Raw genomic sequence first — 24,136 nt, forward strand, 5'->3', positions numbered from 1 at the left:
ATGAGTAACACCATACTTGCTAAGTAAAGTGTCAAAAGCCTTGTTGCAAAAATGCGACCCCACATAGCTTATGATAGCCCGCTGAGTACCAAATCTTGTGAAAATATTCTTCTTCAAGAACGTCACCCCACTTCCATCATTGTTGGGTAGAGCAATGGCCTCAACCCATTTAGACACATAATCAACCGCGACCAAGATGTAGGTATTTCCACAAAAACTCACAAAAGGACCCATGAAGTCAATACCCCACACATCAAAGATATCAATCTCCAAAATGGTAGTGAGAGGCATTTCATTCTTCTTCGAGATTCCACTGGCCCGTTGACATTCATCACATCTTTTCACCACATCACTTGCATCTTTGTAAAGAGTGGGCCAATATAAACCGCAACTTAGCACTTTGGCCGCCGTTCTTGCTCCGTCATAGTGACCACTATAAGGTGAAGAATGGCAAGCCTCAAGAATATCACTTTGCTCTTCATCTAGTACACATCTTCTAATTACCCCATCCGTGCAAATCCGAAAAAGGTATGGCCCGTCCCAATAATAATCTTGACAATCCCGTTTGAGCTTCTTCCTTTAATTTGAAGAGAACGCATCTGGGATGATTCCACACACAAGGAAGTTTGCTAGATTCGCTAACCATGGCACCTCTTTCATTGAAATGGCCAAGATTCGCGAACCATGCGGCCTCCCCTCCTCCTCCAAACGAGACAAGCGGTCCGCCACTTGATTTTCACTCCCTTTTCGATTTTGTATGTAAATATCAAAATCTTGCAATAATAGCACCTATCTCATCAACCGAGCTTTGGAATCTTTCTTGCTAATAAGATAGAGAAGTGTCGCATAATCTGTATGAACAATAACCTTTGCACCCATCAAGTACGGGCGAAACTCCTCAATTGCAAACATAATGGAAATGAGCTCTTTATCCATAACGGTGTAGTTGACTTGGGCATCATTCATGGTCTTACAAGCATAGTAGACCGAATAAAAAATCTTGTTGATGTGTTTCCCCAAAACTACTCCAACTGCTACATTACTAGCATCGCACATGAGCTCAAAAGGGATACTCCAATTAGGAGCGATGATAATGGGAGTGGTTGTCAACTTGAATATTAGCAATTCAAAGGCTCTCATTCAATGATCATTGAAGTGAAACTTAGAATCTTTCTCTAAGAGTTTGCACAACGGGTTCACCAATTTAGAAAAATCCTTGATGAAACGTTGGTAGAACCCCGCGTGACCTAAGAAACTTCGCACGCCTTTCACCAAAGTTGGAGGTGAAAGTTTATAAATCACCTCAATCTTTGCCTTGTCGACCTCTATGCCATTTTTTGAAATTTTGTGGCCAAGGAAAATGCCTTCCTCGACCATGAAATGGCATTTCTCTCAGTTTAGCACCAAGTTTGCTTCTTCATACCTTGCCAATACTTTATCCAAATTTGCCAAGCAATCATCAAAAGAATCCTCGACCACCGAGAAGTCATCCATGAAGACTTCAAGGTAGTCCTCAACCATATCCATAAAGATTGCCATCATACACATTTGAAAAGTCACCAGTGCATTACATAAGCCAAATGGCATCCGCTTGAAAGCGAAAGTACCATAGGGACATGTGAAAGTTATCTTCTCTTGATATTCCGGAGAAATAAGGATTTAGTTATAGCCCGAATATCCATCTAGAAAGCAATAGAAAGCACGACCGGCCAACCTATCAAGCCTTTGGCCAAGGAAGGGAAGTGGAAAATGATCACTCCTCGTGACTTTGTTTAGCTTGCGATAGTCCATACACACTCTCTACCCGGTCACCGTTCTTGTGGGAATCAAATCATTCTTGTCATTGATGACCACCATCATGCCCCTTTCTTTGGGACACATTGCACCGAAGAATTCCATAAACTATCGGAAATGGTATAGACAGCCCCGACGTCCAACCACTTGATAATCTCCTTTTTGACCACGTCTTGTATAGCTTCATTGAGTCTCCTTTGATGTTCAATAGATGGTTTGGAATCCTCCTCCAAGTTAATCTTGTGCATGTAAAATGCGAGGCTTATTCCCCGAATATCCGCCAAAGTCCACCCAATAGCCTTCTTCCTTTTGTGGAGCACCGCCAATGTAGAGTCAACATGCACGTTAGTCAAACAAGAGAAAATAATAACTAGTAAAGTTGAACAAGGACCAGGAAATTTATACCGAAGATGTGGAGGCAATGGCTTCAACTCCAAGGTAGGAGGCTCTTTAATTGAAGGCTTTGTAGGATGAGTTTTCCTATTTTCAAGATCCAAGGAACATTTTCGGGGCGCATAGTTGTACGACCCCATTCCTTGCAAAGAAAACACACATTCCATGAAGCCATCCAGCTCGTCATCATCAAAGTTGAGTAAAACAGCCTCCAACATATCACCCACATTAATCGTGGCACTTGTATCATCAATAATCACGTTGGTCACCAAATCCATGAAAGAACATATGTCATTGCAATTTGGTTGCCACATAGATTTGCACACGTGGAACAACCACTTTTCATCACCCACCCAGAAAGTGAATTCTCCGGCTTCCACATTAACAAGAGCCTTCCCCGTAGCAAGAAAAGGTCTTCCAAGAATAATTGGCACCTCATAGTCCACTTCACAATCAAGAATAACAAAATCGTCCGGAAGAATGAACTTATCAACATGAACCAATACATCTTCAATCACTACCAATGGTCTCTTCATGGTACGATCGACCATTTGTGATCTCATAGATGTGGGTCTTGGTTGCCCAATTCCCAAAGTCTTGAAAACCGAATAGGGCATCAAATTGATTCTCGCCCCAAGATCACAAAGAGCTTTAGCAAACTCGACACTTCCAATGGTACAAGGGATAGTGAAAGCACCAGGATTTTCTAATTTATGAGCCATCGAATGCACAATTGCACTCACTTGATGCGTAACTTTGATAGTTTCAAAATTCATCGACCGTTTCTTTGTCACCAAATCCTTCATAAATGTTGCATAACCGGGCATTTGCTCCAAGGCTTCAACTAATGGAACATTTATTGAGAGATTCTTCATCATGTCAATGAACTTTTTAAATTTATTCTCGCCATTTGCTTGGCGAGCCTTTGAGGATATGGAGGAGGAGCCTTAGGCAATGGTGCCTTAGATTTTTGCACTACTGGTTCCGGTATGTCAATAATATGATTCCTAGACGAGTTCACATTCTCTTGATTATCTCTCACATTGTCATCAATATCAATTCGCACTTTATCATTTGCTTGCACCACATTGTTCGGGATCTCTTCTTCTTCTACCACTTGCTCATCATCCACAAGTTGTGACTTGAGGTGGTTCATTCCCACCTTTTACACTTCTTGTAGTAACGGCCATGGCATGCCGCATGTTGTTCCCACCCTTTGTGTTCACCACCGTGTCACTTGGTAGTGCCCCCTTAGGATGATAATTTAAAGCTCGAGAGATTTTCCCCATTTGCACTTCTAAGTTGCGTATCGATGTGTTGTGTGAAGAAATTTGGGCATCGGAATTGGCATTCTTCTCCATCATTTGCTTAAACATTTTCTCAATATGGCCCATTTCATTGTTAGAAGAACTAGGACCATGGGAAGGATAAGGAGGTGAGTTGCTCGGTTGTTGATACATAAGGTCCTTTGAAAATACGACCCTCTATTTTCTTGATTGTTACCTCCCTAATTTCCTTGGTTATTGTTGTTATGCCAATTCCCTTGAATATTGCTGCCACTCCAATTTTCTTGATTGTTGTTGTTATTTTAATTGCTTTGATTATTTCCACCACTCCAATTACCTTGGTTGTGAGAATTCCAATTTTTTTGATTATTTTGAGGTCTCCATTTTTGTTGGCTTGGGCCTTGGAAGTTATTTATTTGCCCTTAAAGGTTGTTCACATATTGGACCTCTTCTTCTTGGTCATTGTATGAATCATATTGCTCAAACCCACTATCTTCTTGCACAAAAGTTTTCACTCTTTGTTGCACTTGCGGACCCTTTGTTCTTCATTTATTCACCATCATGTTTACTCCCTCCATTGCATTGACTTGCCTCGGTTTTTGTACCTGTTGAAGTTGAGCCTTTGCTAATTGGTTCATGGTGGTGGTCAATTCGGTTATGGCTTGCCTATGGTCATGCAATTCTTTGTGAAGGTGAATCACATTGGGATCACCTTATGAAACATTAGCCTGGGATTGCCACGCCGATGAAGTATCTGCCATCTCATCCAAAATATCACATGCCTCCGCATAAGGCGTAGTCATGAAGTTTCCACCGGGAAGTTGATTCACTACATATTGGTTGGTTGTATCATGTTTTCCGTCATATCGTTGTTGGGACACTCTTTCACCATTGTTCTATATCGTTCCCATATCTCGTGTACTGGTTCATTGGGATCTTGCTTGAATGCTAGAATTTCATCCCGAAGTATTGCCATGTGCTAGGGAGAGAAGTATTTAGAAATAAATTTCTCCGCCAATTCATCCCAAGTATGAATGGAATGATTTGGCAAACGTTCCAACCAATCTAAAGCTTTCCTCTATAGAGAGAAAGGAAAAAGCCTTAGCCTCAAAGCATTCCCGGAGATATTTGTTTGTTTACTCCCCCAACACGTATCTACGAACACCTGTATGCATTTTGACCCGGTACACCGGTGAAGAACCCTCGTTGCTCGAGAAAAGTGAGCATCACATTGGTTATTTAAAAGTTGCCCGCCCTAATACTGGGAGGGACTATAGCACTTGCATTCTCATTCGGCAATACCCGATGTGGAGCCGCTCGTGGTGGAGGTGGGGTGGAGCGGGCACATTGTCATGAGGCACTCGGCCTCAACCTCCACATTCCCCAAAGCTATGTTTTCGAGCTCATTGTTTGCCATGATTGCACCTACAATTTATCAATACGTTAGTAACAAGGAAGGAAAAGAAGATATTCCAAAAACACACCTAAATATATAGTTAACACTGTTTTTAACTCCCCCAGCAACGGCGCCAAAAATTGATCTCGTCCAATTTCACACCTCAATTCAGGGTTATGAAACGGTCGATTGCAATAATAGTACCCAAAAATTCAAAAATTCTACTAGTGTGTACCAACACCTGGTGTCACGAGTATATGAGCATCTAGTAGATTATAAAAAATTCTAAATACTGTCTGAAATAAAATAGACAAAATACAAATACAAGAAGAGGCACTAGTTACTGCAAAATGGTTCAGAAAGGCAGATCACCACTAAGCCTCTGGATAACATGGGTACGCTCTAATAGGTCCTCCGATAGTGCCTGCCTCAGGTCCTGCACAAAAAGTGCAGCAAGCGTAACATGAGTACGTAAATAACGTGTACCAAATAAGTATCAAGCCTAATCTCGAAGAAATAGTGACGAGAGGTCGACTTTGACACTCACTATGGGTCAATAATATTACAATAGAGATATTTAATTAAACATGATTTTTAGATGAACAAAAATAAATTTCTAAACAAGCATAAATAATTAATACCTTACAGTCCAATAATTTCCAATTTATCAATTAACTTCACAAGCGGCAATTAAAGTATCAAGGTATCGTTTAATTATTATTATTAGGCACGAATTCTGCTGAGGTCGTACGGCCCGATCCAGAGTATTGTGTACACTGTCGAGGGACGTGCGGCGCGATCCATAGATGCATCTATACTACCGAGGCGTTCGGCCCTCTCCACAAAAAGGAGGATATTTCCTTATGAACCTCCGGAATGAGAAGTTATTATAATATTAACACGTAAATTTTCAAATCTCTATTAACAATTCATTAATTTACACAAAATTCGAGTATATAAAGTTTTGATCTTTTACTATTTCCTCAAATAATTTACAATATAATTTCAATAATTTAATTAAATAAAAGGAGCAATTATCATAAGTAATTCATGATTTGAGTCCTAAAACTACACGGGCATTAACATAATTAGTAGCTATGCACGGACTCTCGTCACCTCGTACGTATGTAGCCCCCACAATTAGCAACAATTATTAATGTAAATCGCCTATGGGATAAATTCTCTCTTACAAGGTTAGGCAAGAAACTTACCTTGTCTCAAAGCCCACTCCCGATCACAATGTCGCAAAAAATCTTAATTCGGTGCTGAAAAATCGAAACTATCCAAAAGTTATATAAAGTAATTAATACATGCTCAATAATTTAAAATTAGACTATTAAATAAATTACCCTATCCAAAAATGGTAAATTCCTAAAATTCACCTCGGGCCCATGTGCCCGGATTCTGGAAATGTTTTGGAATAAAACGTTACCCATAATCTCAAGAACTCAAATATACAATTTCCATCCAATTCCATAACCATGTTCGTGGTTAAAATCTCATTTTTGTCAAAACCTAGATTTTTCATCTAAACCCTTGATTTTCAAGATTTACAGGTTATAATCTACTCATAATGTATGTATTTAACTCAAAGTGTGTATAATTAACTTACCTCCAAGTTGCTAGTTGAAATCCTCTCTCAAAAAGCTCCAAAATCGCCCAAAAATGGAGGAAAACGGACTAAAATGACTGAGCCTCGCCCCCTTTTTAACATTCTGTCCAACAGTCATTTTCGCATTGCGGAGGCTTAGTCGCACCTGCGGAAAATGCCTCGCAGATGCAAGATTTTTCCCCTTGGCCTGGCTCGAAACGTGTAAAACAACATCAAAACTAAGAATCATACCTCAAACCAAATTGATTCAACTTGAAATTTTCAAATTCTTCAAACTTACTTCGAACATGCCGAAATATACTTATACTACTCTGAATGATACCAAATTGTGCGTGCAAGTCTTAAATCACCATACGGAGCTATGCTCAGGCTCGAAATTCCAAACGGATCTCAATTACTCCAAAACCTACTCCAAATTAAATTTAAAGAACATTAAACCTTCAAATAGTTGATTTTTCCTATTATGCGTCGAAATGCTCCTGGGTTGTCCAAAACCCGATTCGAACATACGACCAAGTCCAAAATCATCATACGAACCTATTGAAACCGTCAAAATCCTGATTCCGGGGTCGTTTTCTCATAATGTTGGCCAAAGTCAAACTTAGCATTTTAAGGCCAATTTAAGGAACCAAATGTTCCGATTTCAACCCGAACACTTTCAAATTCCGAACCAACCATTCCCGCAAGTCATAAATTAGTAAAAGCATATACATGGAATTTGATTTAGGGGATCGGGGTTCTAAAAGTCAAAATGACCGGTTTGGCTAAATTGTGTGGCATTTTGGGGGCATATTGTATCAGGCGATGGCATTAAAGTTGATCCCAAAAAGATCGAGGTAGTTTAGAATTGGCAACGCCCTACTTCGGCGACTGAGATCAGGAGTTTCCTAGGATTACCAGGTTATTATTGTCGGTTCGTGGAGGGCTTTTCATCTATTGCAACACCTTTGACCAAATTAACCCAGGAGGGTGCTCCGTTCCAATGGTCTGATGATTGTGAGGAGAGCTTTCAGAAGCTCAAGACATCATTGACTATTGCACCAGTGTTAGTGTTGCCTTCCGATTCGGGGATGTATACAGTGTATTGTGACACTTCACACATTGGTTTGGGTTGTGTATTAATGCAGAAGGAGTGAGTTATTGCATATGCTTCACGTCAGCTGAACCCCCACGAGAAGAATTACCCGGTACATGATTTGGAGTTAGCTGGAATTGTTCATGCTCTTAAGATTTGGAGGCATTATCTTTATGGGGTGTCTTGTGAAGTTTACACCGATTATCATAGTTTACAGCATTTGTTCAAGCAGAGGGACCTAAATTTGGGGCAGCACAGATGGCTTGAGTTACTAAAAGATTATGATATTACTATCCTGTATCATCCGGGCAAAGCAAATGTAGTTGCAGACGCCTTGAGTAGAAAGGCGGAGAGTATGGGTAGTTTGTCTTTCATTTCAGCAGAGGAGAGGCCAAAAGGCCTTCGCGTTCGTGAAGGCTGAACTCCCCGCCTGCCTTCGCGTTCGCTAGCCAGGGTCCGCTCTAGTGAAGAGTAACCACCAACTCTCCCTCAGGCCACTCCAATGAACCGTGCTCGCGAGAGGCTCGTCGCGTTCACAAAAGGTAAGCCCCCCTTCACTTCGCGACTCGTCCCTCACATTCGCGATGAACAAACCATCCCCAACCCCAACTTCCCCTTCACGATCGCGAAGCACAACACACTAGACATCAGAAACAACAGCCTAACATGTTCAAAATGATTTGTAGCCCATTTAAAACTCACCCGAGCCCCTCGGGCACCAAACCAAACATGTACAGATGTCTAAAAATATCATACGAACTCGTTCGTATGATCAAAACACAAAAATAACATCTGAAAATACGAATCGGACATCAAAATGCATGAAACTCAATAGAAAACTCAAGAACTTCAAAAATCACAACCAAGTGTCCGAATCCTATCAAACCAACTCTGAATTGCACTAAAATTTGCATACAAGTTTCAAATAGCAAAACGGACCTATACCAAGTCCCAAAACCAAAATTTGAATGTGATAGCCATAAAGTCAACCTACGGTCAAACCTAGAAAATTTTCAAACTTTCAAATTTTTAGCTTTCGGCAAAAGAAGTCAAATCAACCTAGGGACCTCCAAATTCAATTTCTGGCGTATGTCCAAGTCCAAAATCACAATACGGACCTATTGAAATCTTCAAAATACCGATCTGGGGTCGTTTATATAAAATGTTAATCATAGTCAACTCAAGTTATTTTTAAAGCTAAAAATCATATTTTCTTCAAATGTTTAAGTAAAAACTTTTCGGAAAAGAGATACAGACCATGCATGCAAATCAAGAAATATCAAATGAAGCTAATTGAGGTCTCAGAATTCGAAAATAAAGACTAGCATTCAAAATGACCTATCGGATCGTCACAGTTCCAATACCTAATCCAAACTTGTCCAAGGGCTCGAAACACCACGAATAACATTAAAATCAAGAATTGACGATCAAAATCACTCTCTTAAAATCAAAAACTTCTAACTTGCAACCAAGCGTCCAATTCAAGCCTAACCAATATGGATAACCAACCAAACTTTGCACAAGTTCCGGAACAATAATCTGACTCCGATATCAACAAAGTCAAACCCAGTCAAGCCTATGAACTCTCCAATCCGACAAATTGCCAACTTTCGGTAAATAGAGAAAAAATACCATAGAAAACTCCAAATCCAATTTCGAACATACGCCTAAGTCAAAAATCACCATATGAACCTATTGGAACTATCAAAATACCAATATGAGGTTGTTTACAAAAAAAATCAAAACTTGGTCAACTCTTAAAACTTAAGCTTCCATAATGAGACTAAGTGTCTCAATTCACTCCCAAACCTTCCCGAAGCCAAATCAACCACCTCCACAAGTCACAAAACCACAACACACAAACAAACATACGAGAAATATCAAATAGGAAAACGGGACTCAAATACACAAAACGAGCGGCTTGGTTGTTATATTCATCTTCTGATTTCAACCAAAAATTTATATAGTTTTCTCTAAATTTTTTCATCTTTGTTTTATGTGCACAACATACTTATTTTTATTTACTTATAAAGAATTTATTTTTATTAACATAACTTTTATGTACTTTTTTTTTCATCCTACCATTTTCTTCTCTTTTTTTCGTCACCATTCACCAAGATCATTGTGTCATTCGAATTTGGCATTTTAATTTTCAAAATTTTTCAACAACAATAATAAAATCTCAGTGTAATCCTACTAGTAGGTTCTGGGGAGGGCAAAGTGTATGCAGACCTTACCCCTACCTTAAGAAGGTAAAGAGACTATTTCTGTAAGACCTCGGCTCAGGAAAGATAGAGAGGAAGGAGTAACAACAAACAACAACACCAACAAAACAAATAAAAAAACAAAGCGAAAGAAACAATAAGTAATACCAGAAATCTAATAATAAGAAAATACAAGACTAAACACTGAGGAATGCATTAAACTACTAGAACGAGTAAGGAAAACGCTCGGCTACTTAGCCTTCTACCTTAATTCTCAACCTCCATACATTTCTATCCAACGCCATGTTCTCGGCAAGCTGGAGAATCGCCATGTCTTGATTAATCACCACTCCCCAATACTTAATTTATTATTTAATTTTTAAGGATTTAAACTTGTACATAATATCTTTGGATTTGATGTAATAAATTGTCACGACCCCAATTTTTCTCTGTAGGGTGTTGTGATGGCACTTAGTCTCCACGACTAGGTAAGTCTAACAAATAGTAATTAACTTGACAGAACAATTATCAAAATGCTAGAAACAAAGCTGAATAACTGATAAAACCTTTTGATACAAACATAATCTCAACAGTACGCTCCCAAACACTGGTGGAACTGAGTCATAAGCTCTACAGAGTATACTAGAGTAACTACTACATCACTATCTGAAAGGAAATACAACAGTAAATGAGAATGAGGAAAGGTGACTCCGAGGCCTGCGAACGCCGAGCAGGCATACCTTGAAGTCTCCGACAAAGGCAGCTAGCAAGTAATCTCTAACGACCGGCATGAGCAGACATTTCTGGATATGCATAAAAATATATGCAGAATCGTAGTATGAGTATACCACAATGGTGCCCAGTAAGTATCAAGTCTAACCTCAGTAGAGTAGTGACGAGGCCAAGTCAATACACCTACTAGGATAATAAACAGTATAAAAATATAATACGGATATGTAACGGAAGGTGAAGAAACAGTTGGTACGAAAAAAAGATAGTAGCATGAACTAATACCAAAAATCAACAATGAAAATAGCATAAAAGAAACAACTAAGGGGGCTACAATGATCATGTACGGACAACAACTGCTAGAATAATAAAGAATAAAATAACAAGATATATTCCCACCAAAACACTTTGCAACATGAAATAAATAGCAAGAATCACAATGAGGTACCGCCTCGTGTATAATAAAATCAAAACTGAGATACCACCTCGTATAATCAAGAATCACAACCGAGGTACCGCCTCGTATTCACATTTCTCAATTTCAATCACAATTTTCTTTATACTGCTATGTGAACCGTATATTTGAAATAGGTTTTGAAAATATTTTTTCCGAAATAGCTACACGCACTTTAGCCCACCTTATGACGCCGCGTTGCTTCACATAGTTCCTCTACTAATAATACGCACATAAGTCCCACCTTATATCGTCGCATGTCCATTAACCCCAAGCCTTATACTGCCGCATGCGCATCAATATCATATCACAATAATAATTCGCACCACAAGTGCCCATATATCATAACTTACCAAATACAACAATAATACCAATATTTTCGCAACATTAGCCCATGGCTCCACCACAACGTATTCAATGAATGAAAAATGCTCATGAAGATAGATGTTTCAACAATAGCTAACCTCGCCTCAACGTGTTAACGACTTTCACAATTTCAACACCAAATAACTCAACAATGAGATAAATAATATATAACCACGATATTAGATAAGACTAACTCACAATAAAAGAGATAACCTTTAACAATGAGTCTCAAATAATGAAAATCAACAAGGAAAGGGATAACATGAATAATTACTTCAAGTAACGGTAATTAACAATGAAGAAATAGCATGTAACAATAAAGGAGGTAACAAGTTCAACTAAAGCATAAGAGCAATTTAGCAAGTAGGATGTAGAATAAGTACTAAACAAGCCAATTAAGGTATGTAAGGATAGTCTAACACAGTTAAGGATAAATTGACTATGAGAATTTAAAACATGATATGTCATTTCAATTAAAGCATGGAAATAGTCTAAGTAGCCCAAACCGGTCAAATACCACGTACAACTTGTGTACCCACTCGTCACCTTGCGTGCACGGCTTTCACATAGCACAAAAGACACAATCAATACCAAATCCTAAGAGGTAGTTCCCCCACACGAATTTAGGCAAGATATTTACCTCACCTAGGCCAATTCAACACTCGAAAATAGTTTTTTCCCAAAAAGTTAACAAAAGTCAACTTGGAGCTGTCCGGTCAAAAACCTGGTCCAATGTTAGATTTCGTCTACTCATGACCCGACGAGTTCATATATGTGATTAGTTTCAAAATTCGAGCCCAAATCGACTCTTAAAACTCAAATTATTATTTTTATAAAAACTTGACAAAGTTTCACAAATTTTCACTTTGATTCACATGATTTTGATGTTAAATCTAAGATATGTTGATGGAATATGATTAGAAATAGATTAGAATCACTTACCCAAGATTTGTAGGTGAAAATCCTCTCTCCAAATTGCCTCCTACCGAGTCTAGGGTTCATAAATAAGAGAATGAGAGATAAAATCCCGACTTTCAGGCCTTATGTTCAGCTGCAGTTATCTTGCGAACCCTCGCAATTGCGATTAAAACCTCGCAATTGCGACACTGAAGGCCTGGGGAGCTTCTTCGCAAATGTGAATATGGGTTCGCAATTGCGAACCCTGCTTCCCTCGCAATTGTGACATAAATCATCGCAAATATGAACCTAGCCAGCCCAGACTTGCTTACCAAGGTATCGCATTTGTGATACCTGTTATTTCAGCTATAGTCGCAAATGCGACCCTGGTGTTGGCAATTGCGACACCAGAGGGCACCACATACCAGACTTGGATTTTCAGTCCAAAACACTTCTAGAATGTGTCCGAAACTCATTCGATCCCTCGGGACTTCAAACCAAACATCCACAAGTCTATAAATATCATACGAACTCATTCGCGCGATCAAAACATAAAATTAACATCTAAAACTACGAATCAAACTCTAAAATGCGTGACATTTAAGGAGATTTTCAAGAACTTCTAGAATTACAACTAAACGTCTGAATCCTATCAAATCAACTCCAAACGACCCTAAATTTTGCAGACAAGTTCTAAATACCATAACGGTCCTATTCCAAGTCCCAAAATTAAATTCTGGGCTCGTTAGCTAAAGGTCAACCTAAGGTCAAACTTTTCAACTTTAAATTGCCAAATTTTGGCAAATCAACACAATCCAACCCACGGACTTCCAAAATCAATTTTGGGCATACGTCCAAGTCCGAAATCACGATACGAAACTATCGGAGTCATAAAAATACAGTTCCGTGGTCGTTTTCACAAAAGTTAAAGTTTGGTCAACATTTTCAAATTAAAACTTCTAAGTCAAGAATCAAGGGTCCAAATCAACCCGAAAGCTTTCCGGAATGAAACTAACCAACCCCGCAAGTCATAAAATCATAAACACACATGTGTAAAGCATGAAAAGGGAAACCGGGGCGCAATTACACAAAACGACCGATCGGGTCGTTACATTAATTTTTATTTTAGCATTATCTTTCAAAACAAATTTAAAAATATTTTTAATTTTTTGCAAAAACGTACTTGTTGGTTATTATAACAACAATCATAGGATAAATAGGAACACCATGAAATTCAGAAGAAAGATGCAAAGTAAATGGAGACAATATTAGTAAATATTAGTATCACCACAACAGTCATAAGAAACATAAGAACACCATGAAATCTAAAAAAAAGATGTAAAGCAAAAGCGATAGCTAGTAAATAGGACTTGCACTGAAAAGCGAAATAGTAAGCCACAACATTCCCACTAATTATTTAAGACAAAAATCCTACATTCCCACTGGTTAGCACACACTGAACACAAAATAGTAGTCCAGTAAGGTGAATTCGTCATTTGTATATGGAAAAGAATTTTACGGTCTTTGTTCCACTCTTTACTCTAAGTATCTCTTTCTTCCTTTATCAACATACAGTTCAGGTTAATTATGCATGAGCTACTGCAAATCTCAAATAGGAATTCCAAGTCAAAAGAATTTTTTGTCTTTTTATAATCATTCTTGATTCTGAAAGCAAAGATATGAAACACGTGCAGAAAGTGGTGAAGTAGATGGCAATCACTAGTCCCAGTGGCACAGTCCTAATTGTTGACATACTGTTTTTGCATTCTGTATGTGTATGGTCCTAATAATTTTACATTATTACAATTCTACACAAATTTCACAACAATAAAAAAGTGAATCCAGACTACGATACGATGTTTTCTTTATATAACCGACTTGTCATTTATTATTTTAACATTTGCTTGCACTATTACTAATAGAATATACATGTCAACGTATAACATTTCAAACCACATATCCTGCCAAATACCTTCCTTTAAAACGAAAAAAAGCAGTTCAAAATGTTATAGTGGCTCATATCTAACCCCGAGAACCAGCTTGCAGTAATCACTTGAGCCACTCAAACCAAAAGTAACCTTCGTAAATGAACAAATAGCATAAAGACTAAACGAATGAACTTAGCTAACAAATAGGGATAATTGTAAATGATAATAAGGGCCAAAAAAGGATGGAAGAAAAACTCATATCAATCTACTAAAAGCAATATACAGTATTTCAATCATAAGAAACATCACTGTCCATTACACAAAATAGAATTCAATGGTTTAAGATAACATCAATTCTGAGATTTAGAGATGTGGAGAACACTATGCGACACGCCTATTCTACCCTGCCATCTTCCTCGGACATGCCATCCCCTCCATGCCTGTAAATAAATTCAGTACAAAGTTGAGATATGACTGCATTTTCTTGACAGTACAACCAATCTAAAGTGCGATAGAACTGAATTTTCAACACAATTCGACAGCGGGATAACAAGAACAATAAAGAGTCGAGCAAAAGGAATAACTAGAGTACATATGTTTTTTTCACATAAATGCAACCGCTCATCAGCTGTTGTAGGTCATCACTAATTACTATATTCTTGGTTACTTTGCCCTTGTCTTGTATAACACAAACTTGATGTAGTAGAGTGGGAGCACTTCCCCAAGCGCAGTGATTTCATTGATGCCAAAGCATAATCATTTTTTAAAAAAAGGGTCTCTTTCCAGATGAAAACCTTTCCGCCTATTATCCAGTTTGACATGGTATGTCAGTGAGTCGGTCTTTAGATGACTATCATTTTATTTATTTTGATAATGTGTCTTTAAAAATATATATGAAAATGGAGCTTTCATGTATAATCATCACAGCTAGAAGAATAGTAACAGCCCAAGTCCTGCTCATTCTCAATTTTGTAGGATTCAGTTAGTTCATTCCTGAAAACTGATGCCATAACTTAGTTTAGAAAGGGGCTACAAATATATGCTGATTTTCTTTTATAACCGTGGTGTCCGGGCTAGCTTGCGTGCACCTCGACTAATTCCACGGTATACTTGTTATCTCCTACCATCAACAGGTACCAAGTAACTCTGTCCACCAAGGCTAGATGGGAAGAAATCACCTAGTGTTTTTGTCCGAGACCTCATGGTTCTTAACCCACTTCATTGACCACCAGGCCACACTCTTGGGTGCAACAAATATATGCTGAAATTAGTCTATTGATATGTGATAAGGTAGCTAAAATTTCAATCCTCCAGCTGATGGAAGTCTAGCAAGGGTGCCCGGTAATTGGTAGTTCTTTACATACATCGCCAGTGAACAAGAATCCATCATCGACCAACAGGTCTTCAGATTATGAACGCTTGCTGTCTGCTGAAGTTTGATTTTTCCACCCCAAATTTGACCTTCTCTGACCAAAGAAGAGCTAGAGCTACAGACCAACCTTTACCGTACTATACATCACAACGATTAGCTCGCTCTTATTAAGTTAAGAACCATAGTACTACAATAAGACACTTTTCTTTTTTGAGCAAGTATAAGACGTATAAATTCAACACAAGCACTTAAAAACCTAATTACCTCTTAAATATGACCTGATTGTTCACATGAAAAGCAGCTATTTCAACATGTTGCCGACGGAAACATAGAACACACAAAATTAGCTCATTTCTTTGTAGAAAAGGATGACACCTACCTATAGCTGGATGTTTCTTCTACAGTCCATCCTTTTGCACACAACGGGCTTACCTTCCATTCCCCAGCCAACATCCCAACTTTGGTCAAACACTCAACTTTGAACCATGGATATTATGGCCCACTTCATTGTGTTTCAGGAAGTTAATTGAGCCAAAAAAGAGAGGAAAAGAAGCCTATTTATTCCCCGACTACGTTTGTTTGTGTGAGAACACTATGAAAGCTTTTACCCTTATCTTCTTTCATTATGCATAACTTTTCAATATCCTGGTGGCATGTTGGAAACATAAAAAGGACACATCTTTTGTTTAGTCAAAAAGGAGTGGTACTTTACTGTTAACCATAATGCATGTTTAACAATTTGTTTTTGGTAAGTTATAAAAGTTAAAAGTAATGCATTTTTAACAATTAAGTAACTTCAAAAGTAAGAATATCCAGTTTATAAATAATAATATGATCTAGCAGCAACAACAACGACCCAGTGAAATCCCACTAGTGGGGTCTGGGGAGGTTAGCGTATAAGCAAACCTTACCCCTACCCCGAGGGGGTAGAGAGGTGGTTTCCGAAAGACCCTCAGCTCAAGAAAACGAAAAGAGGCAATACATCAATACCATCAAAAGAAACCATGAAACAATTAACAGCATCACCATAACCAAAAAATAGATGAACAACAAAACAATAACTAGTAGATAAAGCCCGGCACTAAGAGTAACGAAACAGTAGTGTGACTCAACATTAACCACTAACAGTCTAAGCTAGCGTTTGGCCATAGATTCCTAAATTTATTTTGAAAAATCTGATTTGGGTGAAGTTTGGTTTGAAGATGAAAATGTATTTGGACATCAGTTTTCAAAACATATTTCACTTTTTTTTTTAAAACATGAAACATGACTTATACCCAAAAGTTCTAAAAACTATCACAAATGCCCAACAATACCTTCATCAATAACATTCATTATCATTATCACAAAGCATAGTCCTGAACATAAATAAATTTGGTACAAAATTATCATTTTTATAATGAACTACACAATACACTATCAGATGACCGAAAAGACGAAGCAGCATTGTTACTAAATAATAAATGGTGGGCTCTTTTATAAAATACAAAAGTTTGGGGCAATTTTTAAAAAATGTAATAGAAATAATTTGGGCCAAAACCAACTCTTGAGCTGGTTTTGGGATTTGGGTTTTGGATTTTGGGAATTTGCCAAAATATGGATAAACTTCATAAAAAAACATGTATTTGCCAAAAACAATTTGGAAAAAATTTGGCAAAATCTATGGCCAAACGGGTCCTAAGACTAGGTCCTAACAGACTAGCCTCACTCTGGTGCACCATAGAAATATGCAGAACTACCTCCTACCCTACAACCTTAATGCTCGACCTCTACAACTTCCTGTTAAGGCTATGTCCTCGGTAATCTGGAGTCACGTCATGCCCTGCCTGATCACCTCTCCACAATACTTCTTAGGCCGCCCTCTACCTCTCCTCGTACCCACCAAAGCCAGCCGCTCACACCTCCTCATCGGCGCATCTGGGCTTCTCCGAACCATCTGAGCCTTGCTTCCTGCAGCTTGTCATCCATGGGGTCACGCCCACCTTCTCCCAGATATCTTCATTACTAATATTATCCATCTTAGTATGCCCGCACATCCACCTCAACATCCTCATTTCAGCTACTTTCATCTTCTGGATATGTGATTAATAATCTGATCTAGAACTTTACAAAATAATAATCTCTACTTAAAAAGGATCTTCACCAAATTTGACCTATTTTAGTCGTAAGACAAACTTCTCATGCGTGCACATTAGAACATATATTCTCTCCATGTTTTGCCGGAATTGGCGATAGTATCTTTTCCTTAATTCAGATAGTCCTCTTTCTTAATTCATAGTTAAGTTTTTATCGCATTCAACACTATAATAAATTTGGCACCTGCTTTGGTGCAATTTTTGTGCAGACAATTCAACACATTTAAATAGAGAGTTCTCTATAAGTAGCATAAAAATATAAAATCCAAACTTGATAGGAAACATGGGTAATATTTCTCTCAGCCCACCAGCCCAAAGGTACTGTCTAGTCTAGTTTTGCTACAAAATGACATCTATGCAATTAACACCTGCCTTAGTGGAAAAAATAAGGTTGTCATTATTTAACCTTAGCGACCAGCCACAAGTGATGTATCTTATAGCAGCCACATCTAAAACTAAATAAACCATCCAGGACTAACATTAACCAAAGCTGATAACTTCCGCACCATCCAACAGAAGTTACAATGTTACATCAAAACCAAATTAGAAAAATGACATCTAGTTCTCAAACACTTACCGCCAGGAAGTGGTAAGATTCCGAGCTTTTCTGTCCAACTGAAGGTTTTCCAAGGCAGATGAAGCACGAATTACATCTTCTGCAAGTTCATCGTTGTCATATCTCCAATTGTATTCATCCTTCCTGTACCCAGATACTGACGAACCTGCTCTTCTATCTAACCATCTCAACCATATGAAAAAGGTTACGCATTTATCCAGGAATTAATACAAATAAAGCGGGTGGACTACTTACCAGATGACTGGGCAGCAGGACCTGGCCTGTGGCATGAGATGTTCCCAAGTCAAAATCTTAAATAAAAAAAATAGAAAAATAACTAAATAAATTAACACAACAGAAGATACTATAATAGAATCTTAAATGTAAACCTTCCCAATGGAGGTAAGCCCCCGGCAACTGAAGATGAAGAAGGCCTCCTCATGTTCCTTGTTTCTACATTGGAAAGAGATTCAGCATCTGGTGTTGTCAATCTCCTCCCAGCACCCCTTCCTTGAGATAAGTTCTGCAAAATAGATTTTAAAAGCTTGACCTTAAAGCTAATTCCTACTAGATAGACTTAAATATTTACCATAGTAAATTTGAATGCAGGAAAATGTAAACTGCAAATGCTATAACCATCAACTAATGGAACTGCATAAACATTTAAAGCCACTAACTGAACCTGGAATGGGAGACAGTTAACCACAACAAAAGGCAATGAAGATCCCAAAACCAGAACAATAATCAATTTCTACCGGTGCAAGTTACATTTACTAACATTGACACACTTGTGTACACTTGAATTTTTAAAACCAGCAATACCCAAAGCGTAGAAAGCTTTGAACTAAGGCAATCGCATACGAGCAAGGTTAAAGGTTCAAATACAAGCCCCTGGTATTGATTGCACAAGTGGACATACTCATGAGACAATGACAAGAAAGAAGTGCTCAAAGCAGAACAAAGAAACAAATCGTGCTGAACAAAATTAAGCTTAGTGTCATTCATTATCCTATTGGTCAGTATCACTAGTAAATCATGAGAACTGTCCCAATTGGGTCTTGACACTTTAATACTGTATGGTTAGCTATTTGTATTTGGCAACATGGCAACTTCATAATATTTATTTTCATCCTCCTATGATTTGCTTTATGAGATGTCTGCCATAAATTCTGTTATGTAGAACCCTTTTGAATTGACCCTTTTAGAATATATACTCGGATTATGACTCTACATGTTTCCTGGCTGGCAACCTGCTCCACCCCCCCCCCCCCAACACAAAAAAAATAAATTGGTCATCCTTCTGCATTTGTAAACAATTTATCAATCTATAGAAAAAAATACAAGGAAATTTTGAATACCACATGGCGAGACCGCGAAAGGCCCACAACTGCATTGGGATGTTGAGACAATTAGTCTTAATAAACTGGAATACATTCCGTTACTGAATTCATCTTTCTCAACTTTTTATTGTTTTCAAGGATGATAATATTGTGTCCCAACATACACGTTCCTAGCTTAGGGTTACAAGTTCTAATCTCCCACTTTCCTTTTCTTTATTTGTTTTTTACTGTTTTTTTGGTAGTTCTAACATAAACATAAAACGTCAACAGTACCATAAGCAAATGATGGATATATATATATATATGCAGAAGTTAACTAATATAAGCAGTTTTATCGAACCTCGTACTTCAAAAATCCTTCGAGAACATCCAAAAGCAATGGACCACTATCCCCATTCCTGTTAAGATCATATCCATTCTTGCTGCTAAATTCTTTTAGCTCTGATTTCCAAGAATCCTTTGGCTGCAAACAAGTGAGCGTTTGTAAATTGAAGTAATAATTGACAATTTATGCAAGGTGGTTTAAAATCATTAAAGAAAGCTGTATATTATTACCAAATTACACTCTGGCAAATAAACTTTAAGTGTGTGGTTTAATTGAGCCCAGTCAAAATATTCACATATGAGTGCAGTTAGTAGCCTTCCTGCATTCAGAAAAGAAAATAAAACAAGTAACAAGGAATTAGTGAAGGAAAATATGTAATATATTAACTCTTCTTTAATTACTTAAAGTCTTAAACACCTATCTCCATGCACTGATTATAGAACTACACGACCTAATGTGGTGAAAGGCACTTTAACCTACAAGGAATATTGGTGTTAAATATCAGTGTGCTATATAAAAACTCTCAAGTAACTATAGATGTTCTCCACTTTAAGATGATTATGCAAGAGAAATGGGAAGCGAGTGCACAATCTACAACACTGTCATTAATGAAAAAACAAATACAAATTTAGCATGGCCACTAAAGCATTTGACCAAACAATCAAGTATGTTATCCTCGTAACTCGTGCAAAAGATGCTAGTGTCTGCATCACAATGAACGAAGAAGTCAAAATAGACTTAGGACAGAAATGAGCTAGGGAGATGCTTATGTCCTTTTCTATGACAACTAAAAACCAAAGCAGGGAAAGACCTCGTCCAAGGGCCCCGGAAAAAAAAAAAAGGAAAGACAGAATGCATAGATTTACTTATTTATATTTGTTCTTTTACAAGTGCACACCTTTCTCTGACTCAAAATACTAAAGTCAATACACTTGACTCTTTATCACTTAAATTGTTTTTCTGTATAAGGTATAATTAACTATTTATATTCATACTTATCATATACTATTTCATTTAAAGAAAATTGACTATTTATCACAAAGCTCTAGGAATTGACAATATTCAACTTAATAAAATATCAATTGCAAGCAGAATTACTTCAGGTATCCAAAAGAACTAGTCACGTTTTGACTAAAGACATTGATTAACTGTTTAATATCGGTCAGATCACCTTGAGGTATAGCGTAGTGGTCAACGAACTGGGTGCAAACTTTTGCGATCAAGGTTCAAATCCCAGCAAAAACAAAAAAAATAGGTGATTTCTTCCCATCTACCTAAGCACTGGGGAGAGAGTTACCCAGTATCTATGTTGGTGAGAGGTTGTAGGTACACGTGGATATAACAAAGGCGCGAAAGCCGGCCTGAACACCACAATTATTAAAAGAATTGGTTGGGAACATGAAGGACTATATCTCGACTTTTGTGTTTTTTCTTTTTAACTTTTTGTTGTTGTTATTTAATAGTATAGTTCTATTTATATGCTGCCCTTACATAGTTATATTCAAATGCTTCCAACCAAAGTCCAAAGAAATCCGATGGCTTTCTTCTCAGCTGGTTCTAGATGATTTTTTATAAGGTTCGATGATCTTACTAACCACAAGGATACAAACTTCATGTGGCATCAAATTCCAGGCTATAATGTTTTAGGAAAGATTAAAAATCAGAACCTTAAATCTTAGAAAGTAACCTGAAAAGAAACATAAATCTTTGGCAACAGAAAGTGTTTTCATCTCCAATTCAGATTTAGGTTGGACTTGATTTGATCAGGCAGGCAGGTTCTCACATTTAGATTCTAAAAGACTAGTTCAGATATCTAGATTGAACAGTTAAACAGCATATGTATAAGTACATAGAACAAACTCAACCTATCACAATATTTTGAGAGTTCCATGGGCACAACAATACTCTGCAGAGTACACACAATACTGAACACTCAGCTTTCAGATATATATATATATATATATATATATAACCGAAGTTTAACAAATTTTCCATACAACAAGTTAGTAGCCGTCCTCCTATACCAAAGAACTTGGCGAGGATTCATAAAGGGTAAAAAAACCAAAAAGATTAAAACAAGTAACTGAGAACCTGAAGGGGAATTATGGAGTTGCTTCGCACGCTCATTGCAGCTACCCAACAGTGCAGGAGGCAAGGCTTCATCCTTCTCGATTGCCCTATCCTCCTCTTCTATCGCCTCGAAAACGCTTGCTCTAAGTTCAGCCTAAGAAATGTAGCCATGTAAAATATGTAAATACGTTGTGGATCAACCAGGATTGCACTGTATATCAACAAAAGAGAATCTGAAGAAGGATTCACATGTGACATCATGTTTTGTTTCAATAAACAAGATCATCAGGTTTTATTTGCTAATAAATAATTTCTCTTTACCAGAAAAGTTCAAAAGATTCTCTATTACTACAAATCCAACATGGTAAAAGAACCAAACATTTGTTTCAGCTTTTTTTCTACTACACCTCCTCTGTTGTGGTAGTAACAAGTAGCTCGCATGAATGAAAGCAAGTCAAACTATTTTCCAATCTTGTGAGGAAAAAGGCATGGTGGGGAATGAACCTTACACGTCTAGGATACAAGGTAGCAACTCTACCAGTAGGTTACCATTTAATCCTAATTGACCTGCATATCCAATCTTTTCTCTAAATGTTTGAGCCTTAAATTAGGTTTAACCCCTTCAAATCCATCAATTCGCACTTGTTCAAGCTAAGTCACCCTAACTGAGCAACGGAGGCAAATAACTAATTGATTTCTTCCCATATGTCCAAGCCTTGGCAGACAGAGTTACCTAGTATCCGTGCTGGTGGGAGTTGGAAGATATCCAATGGAAGTAGTCAAGGTGCGCACAAGCTAGTTCGGACACCACGATTATAAAAAAAAAAATTAGTCACCCCTAACTGAGCGCAATAATATCCTATTCTTTTGCTCCCAACTTTGGGATTTAGATCCCTCAGTGATTCATTTGTCTGCTGACTAGCCCCAAATAAACCTAAAAGGTAGGATGAGCATCAAAGGACATATGCTCTTCTTCTTTTTCGATAGGAAAGGACATATGCTCTTTCTAGATAAGTTATGCATAATTTGTTCAACGAAAAATGCAGCAAGTGTAAGGGAAAAAGTATACATGCTGCAACCCGTCAAAATTCTAATATTTTAGCTCCTTGAAGATGCATAAAACAGTTAAAGCAATTAAGTTAGAAACAAGGTATTCATTTCTACACATTAAATCACTTAAACTGTGCTTTGCATTACCCAGATGTTTTATAAGCTGGTGACAACTGCTTTGCCCTTATACCCAACTTTTTGCAACCAAAAATTTTAATCTTAGACTTAAAATTCACAAAGACTCAATTTTTCAATTTCTATTTTCTATCCAAGAAACTATGGGAATTAGCTATTCATGACCCCAATTTTCAGAACAGGAAAAATTACATCTGCATACATAATGAATCAAGAAATATCTAATTACAGCTTCGTCGGCAAGCCCAAGCCATACCCAGAAAAGAAAAATGTACAAAATTTGGAAGCACGTAACACGTAACCACTCGATCTGATCGAGAAGAAAATTCACAGAACAAAAAATGAAAATGCAGAAGAGAAGAATTGTTTGTTCATACTCGGATCTTGGCAAGGACGCCTTTCTTCTCTAGGGTTCGGGTGACGAGGGTTTTGAGGTCCATCATTTCTCTTGTATAATCGTCCATTTTCTACTCTGTACTGAAACTAGAATTAGAGATGTTTGATATTTTTCATATGGTTTCTCTTCTCATTGAAGGGCCTCTCCGCTTTGCCTGTGCGATTAATGCAGTATTTGGGTCCTCAAGATTGTTTTTGAAATGAGATGTTTAATAAAGTTGATGACTTGATGGGGGTGGGGCCCGTATGAAAGTGAACGTAACAATTGTTACGGTTTTTGTAAATTAAGTCAATTAAGTTATACCAAAAAACAAAAGTCAATTAAGTCAATCTATTTATTTTTATTTTATATAGGAGAGGCTAGGAGTGGCAAACGGGCGGGGCGGGGCGGATATGGTTCGGGTTGAAATCGGGTAATGAAAAAATAGATAAATTATCCGACTCGACCCATATTTAATATGGATAAAAAACGGGTTAACTGGCGGATATATGGGTAACCATTATCCATGATTTCTTGCATATGATCACTTTTGGGAGAATTCTTAGTCTCCCTAACTTAAGGAACCCTCAATTTGAGGCTTTACAAATGTAAAAGTTAGACATATTGGTTATCCATTGATTAC

General features: G+C 37.6%; 1 protein-coding gene across 1 annotated transcript; it reads right to left on the reverse strand.

The window, feature by feature from the left end:
- Window positions 1-14,377: 14,377 nt before the first annotated feature.
- On the reverse strand, window positions 14,378-23,698 carry LOC104099170 (protein TONNEAU 1a-like). The gene is made up of 8 exons (XM_009606082.4): window positions 23,495-23,698; window positions 21,954-22,086; window positions 20,093-20,181; window positions 19,878-20,000; window positions 18,587-18,720; window positions 18,453-18,478; window positions 18,219-18,375; window positions 14,378-14,574 (listed from the first exon to the last, which is right to left on the reverse strand). Exons 1-8 carry the CDS (start codon window positions 23,579-23,581, stop codon window positions 14,529-14,531), a joined length of 795 nt encoding a protein of 264 aa, XP_009604377.1. The 5' UTR covers window positions 23,582-23,698; the 3' UTR covers window positions 14,378-14,528.
- Between the last annotated feature and the right edge of the window lie 438 nt (window positions 23,699-24,136).

This window comes from Nicotiana tomentosiformis, chromosome 5 (assembly GCF_000390325.3).
Source record: "Nicotiana tomentosiformis chromosome 5, ASM39032v3, whole genome shotgun sequence".
NCBI lineage: Eukaryota > Viridiplantae > Streptophyta > Magnoliopsida > Solanales > Solanaceae > Nicotiana > Nicotiana tomentosiformis.

Coding starts and splice junctions, on each gene's coding strand:
- LOC104099170 (XM_009606082.4), bottom strand. CDS start 23,581: ATGGACGATTATACAAGAGAAATGATGGACCTCAAAACCCTCGTCACC. Junction 20,001..20,092: donor ATTTGCCAGAGTGTAATTTG/GTAATAATATAC, acceptor ACTTGTTTGCAG/CCAAAGGATTCTTGGAAATC. Junction 18,479..18,586: donor GGCTTACCTCCATTGGGAAG/GTTTACATTTAA, acceptor CTCATGCCACAG/GCCAGGTCCTGCTGCCCAGT.